Source organism: Clupea harengus, chromosome 2, assembly GCF_900700415.2.
Source record: "Clupea harengus chromosome 2, Ch_v2.0.2, whole genome shotgun sequence".
NCBI lineage: Eukaryota > Metazoa > Chordata > Actinopteri > Clupeiformes > Clupeidae > Clupea > Clupea harengus.
In genome coordinates this window covers 6,964,340-6,969,060 of record NC_045153.1, presented here as the reverse complement: position 1 = coordinate 6,969,060, position 4,721 = coordinate 6,964,340, and the positions used below count along the sequence as shown (strand labels likewise).

At 46.6% G+C, this 4,721-nt stretch overlaps 1 protein-coding gene across 1 annotated transcript in view; it reads left to right on the top strand.

The window, feature by feature from the left end:
* Positions 1–1,162: 1,162 nt before the first annotated feature.
* abcb6b (ATP-binding cassette, sub-family B (MDR/TAP), member 6b) overlaps positions 1,163–4,721 on the top strand; it is a 17,630-nt gene continuing 14,071 nt past the window's right edge. The window contains exons 1-2 of the mRNA XM_031577410.2: positions 1,163–1,181; positions 1,381–1,586. Coding sequence (XP_031433270.1) covers positions 1,163–1,181; positions 1,381–1,586 — 225 coding nt within the window. The remainder of the gene's footprint in view (positions 1,182–1,380; positions 1,587–4,721) is intronic.

The window sequence follows — 4,721 nt, the reverse complement described above, 5'->3', positions numbered from 1 at the left end:
TTCACACTCTCACTCACCCACTCTCACTCACTCCCTCTCTCTCTCTCTCTCACCCTCTCTCTCTCTCACCCACTCTCTCTCACTCAACCTCTCTCTATCTCTCTCACTCACTCACCCATTCTCTTTTGCTCTCTCTCTCACTCACCCACTCTCTCTCTCTCCCCCTCTATCTCTCTCTCTCTCCCTCTCTCTCTTTCTCTCTCCTCTCTCTCTCTCTATGGATACATCTCTTCTTTCATACTTTTCATACTCCCCCCTTTCTCCCTCTCTCTCATTATATTTCCTGCTCTTTCCCTTCTCTCTTACTCTCTCAATCTTCAATCCTTCTCTTCCATCGGTCCAATTCAGTAAGTTCTATTGGCATCACAAATACACATTGCCAAAGACAAACCGTTTAAATATAGAACTTAATTTAGAAGAAGTACCCACACACCATGGTTTTGGCAGTGAAGCAGCCAGGCCTATCTGGTTATGCCTCGGACATTCCTCCTTTCTGTTTATCTCTGGTTCCTCGTACGCTCCGTCTAACCACGTTGCTTTTGGCACTGGGAGACCCTTAGTTATTGAGGTACTCAGACTAGTGTTATAATCTTAGTTATTGAAGAACTCAGACTCGTGTTAGTGTTACTCCTGTGCCTTGGCACACTCAGGGGAGTGCAAGAGGGCATCATACCAGGCATAGTGAGGTCCGCTTTCCAAGATGACGTTTGGGCCTAAGTGCTAGGTGACGTTCTGGTGCAGTTGTGGCCTTGATCCAGAATGTCTTCCGTCTGGATTACTTCCCTACTCTCTCTCTCTCTCCCTCTCTCTCTCTCTCTCTCTCTCTCTCTCTCTGTATATATGTATGGGTACATCACCCCCTTCTCCACCCCTCACCAAAGCAAAACAGTTAAAATACACAATGTAATTTTTAGGACATAGCCTACCCACACACTATATGGTTTTGGCCGTATTAAAACAGACCGCTGTATCCATCTGTGGTTTATCTTCATCTCTCTCTCTCTCTCTCTCTCTCTCTCTCTCTCTCTCTCTGTCTTTCCTCTTGGCACTGGGAGAACCTTAGGGATTGAAGGGATACTCAGACTAGTGTTATAATCTTAGTTATTGAAGTACTCAGACTAGTGTTATAAACTTAGATTACATTTCATACTAAAATGGCACAATGCCCTTCAACATGCAAAGTAGGTCATATGTTAAACATTTAGATTTCTATGTTACTGTATATGAAAGGGGGCATAGTTATGTGTCTTAACACACTGTTCTCGTATACATGTATACTATTTCAAAATGATGTTTGGACCGGGGGGGTTCTAGAGGTTCTGGTGTTTGGACCTGGGGCTGTTCTAGAGGTTCTGGTGTTTTGACCTGGGGCTGTTCTAGAGGTTCTGGTGTTTGGACCTGAGAGGGTTCTAGAGGTTCTGGTGTTTGGACCTGGGGCTGTTCTAGAGGTGCTGGTGTTTGGACCCGGGGCTGTTCTAGAGGTTCAGGTGTTTTGGCCTGGGGCGGTTCTAGAGGCTCTGGTGTTTTGGCCTGAGGCTGTTCTAGAGGTTCTGGTGTTTGGACCTGAGGCTGTTCTAGAGGTTCTGGTGCAGTTCTGGCCTTGATCAGGACCTGCTTCCATCTGGTTCGTGATCATGTCCAAATGGCTGGACCAGTCTGTTATTTGGCTGTCACACAACCTTGTCTGCAGCTCGTCACAATGCCTCTGACCAGACTGCAAACTGCGACTCGATAGTCGATTTAATCTAATCTGATAAGTGTTTCGGCTCTCCCTAATGTTCGCTGATAAGAAAAGGGCCACAAGATTATATCTCTGGTCACCGACGAATATGTCTGGCGAGGATGTGTCCCCTTATTTCCATGCACCGTTCTGATTGGCTATCTTGGCTCTAATGACCTTTAATGACCCCAGTAGTTATCAGCCTGGTCGATCTTGCGTCTCGTGTAATTGAATATCGACTTGGAGCCTCGTCTTATTTTCCATATCTTTGAGTATCACATTGAGGAGTCGCGTCTCTCTCCCCCACTTAATGGCCCCAAATACTCTAAACTCTGTGGTGGTGTTGCTGCATGGCCTCCTCTTAACGGCCCCATACTCTAAACTCTGTGGTGGTGTTGCTGCATGGCCTCCTCTTAACGGCCCCATACTCTAAACTCTGTGGTGGTGTTGCTGCATGGCCTCCTCTTAACGGCCAAATACTCTAAACTCTGTGGTGGTGTTGCTGCATGGCCTCCTCTTAACGGCCCCATACTCTAAACTCTCAGTGGCGGTGTTGCTTCCTCTTACTCAGCTCTGACATGCAGCAGACTGCACTGCTGGAGAGGCCTGAAGCATCTTCATATTCATGATGGCTGAATGTGTTTTTCCATATCTGCTCTCCGTATGGTTTTTCTTCGTCATCTTTTTTTAGCTTGCTGTCTCCTCTCTCATTGTTTAGTCTACTCCTCCCTACAGTGACTGTCCTTTTTATCTCTCCGATTGACTTCTACTGCTGCTTGATTGGCTAACTTCTACCGGTGCTTGATTGGCTAACTTCTACCGGTGTTTGATTGGCTAACTCCTACTGCTGCTTGATTGGCTAACTTCTACCGGTGCTTGATTGGCTAACTTCTACTGCTGCTTGATTGGCTAACTTCTACCGGTGCTTGATTGGCTAACTTCTACCGGTGCTTGATTGGCTAACTTCTACCGGTGCTTGATTGGCTAACTTCTACCGGTGGCTTGCACTGGTGATTGGCCAGCTGAACTGTTTAAGAAGCCTGAGGCATCTTTAAGTCTTCAGGCTCGGATCTGTTTCTCCATATTGGCTCTATAAATATCATAACTTCCTGTTGTTTAATTCTGCTCTCTTTAATCTGACTCTTTTGTTGACCAATCCATGTGCTGTTCTCTCCGCTCTCAGTCTCTCTCTGTGTCTCTCTCTGTGTCTCTCTCTGTGTCTCTCTCTGTGTCTCTCTGTGTCTCTCTCTCTGTGTCTCTCTCTTTGTCGCTCTCTGTCTCTCTCTGTGAAGAGTGTTAGCACTTGGTGCACAGAATCAAGAAGAAATGGAAAGAAGAAAGAAATATCATAACTATACTTTTTTTCTTCCTGTTGTTTAATTCTACTCTCTTTAATCTGTTTCATTTATTGACCCATCCATGTGCTGTTCTCTCTCTGTGTCTTTCGGTGTCTCTCTCTGTGTGTGTCTCTTTCGGTGTCTCTCTCTGTGTCTCTCTCTGTGTCTCTCTCTGTGTCTTTCGGTGTCTCTCTCTGTGTCTGTCTCTTTCTGTGTCTCTCTCTGTGTCTCTCTCTGTGACTAGCGTTAGCACTTGGCGCACAGAAGCAGACGGGCCCGTTTAACCTCAAATAACTTCAGCGTTTGGGGTGAGTGGGGCTTTTTGGGGACCGACCGGGGGAATACAAAAAATGTGTCCCTGAATGAGGATGATTGGGTGGATTAGAGCGTCTGCTCTCATTAGGACCATAGGCCATCATCCGCCCCGATGGAATCCATGTGGTTGCCACGGAAATGACCGCCGGCAAGTCCAGGAAATGTCTCTTCCCAAAATTAGGAGTGTGCGCCATGATGAGAAACCAGAGAAGAAGAGGAGGAGGCTGGGAGTGAAATTGGAAGAGACATAAGATTACTTTCTGAGACGCCGAACAAAACAAACCCAACAGGAAATTAGCATACACTCGTATACCTTTTTGTTTTGGGTTTGCGCATGAGTGATTGCGCAATCACAATGCTGCTCAGGAATTTCGCTACAAAGTTACAGCCCCCAACCACAGCTTTCATTCCTCAACATTAGAGTGGAAGTGGGTTGCACCCAGGACGACAATCATCGCACAGCATCACACACATAGAACAACATGCTGCTGCGGCACAAGGCAGACACACACACACACACACACACACACACACACACACACACACACACACACAGCATCACACACATAGGACAACATGCTGCGGCAGCACAAGGCATGCATGGCTGCTTGCTCCCCCAAATCATGTCCGGTTGTGTCCAGTGTAACTTACGGCTTTAGCTCATTGAGCTTCTGGTACTGTGTTCAATAACAAAGATGGAAAAACAGTTTGTTTGTTGTTTCTGGTACTGTGTTCAATAACAAAGATGGAAAAACAGTTTGTTTGTTGTTTGGAATGTTGCAGCCATGCTCAGACAGGACTGGGTGATGTCACGCGTCGCCCGTGGCGACTCCAGTTGGAGGTTGTGTATCCCCCTTCTGCACCCTTGCTACAGTACACTATAGTGGCCCCGTAGAGAACATTCAATTCCTCAGAGTGTTCTACACACTTTAGTGACGATAAGGGGCTTTCATGTGCCTGGCCTGTGGATACTATAACAGGGGTGTTTTGGTGGTCACGGAAGCCTCCAGAATCAGCTCTGTGTGGCACGCAGCAGCCTATGTCCCCGCACGAGCGGAACACCCTCCTAACAGTTCCCGCTGGGTGAAGCGGTGATGTCTGTCCGTCCAGAACACCTTTGGCTCGAATCCCCACGCTCGTCTTTCATGCACTCATCTGTCCTGCATGTCTCTTTTCTCTTCTTTTCTCTCTTTCTACTTCTTTCTTTTTTCTTCTTTCCATTTCTTCTTTCTCTGACTTTATTTCTCTTTCCAGTTTACAAGGAGGAAACAGGAGTGATACATGGCTTCAACTAATCTGACAGATGCTCTTAAGTGAGGCAAAAAAAGAAGATTCCAGTCTTGCTAGAT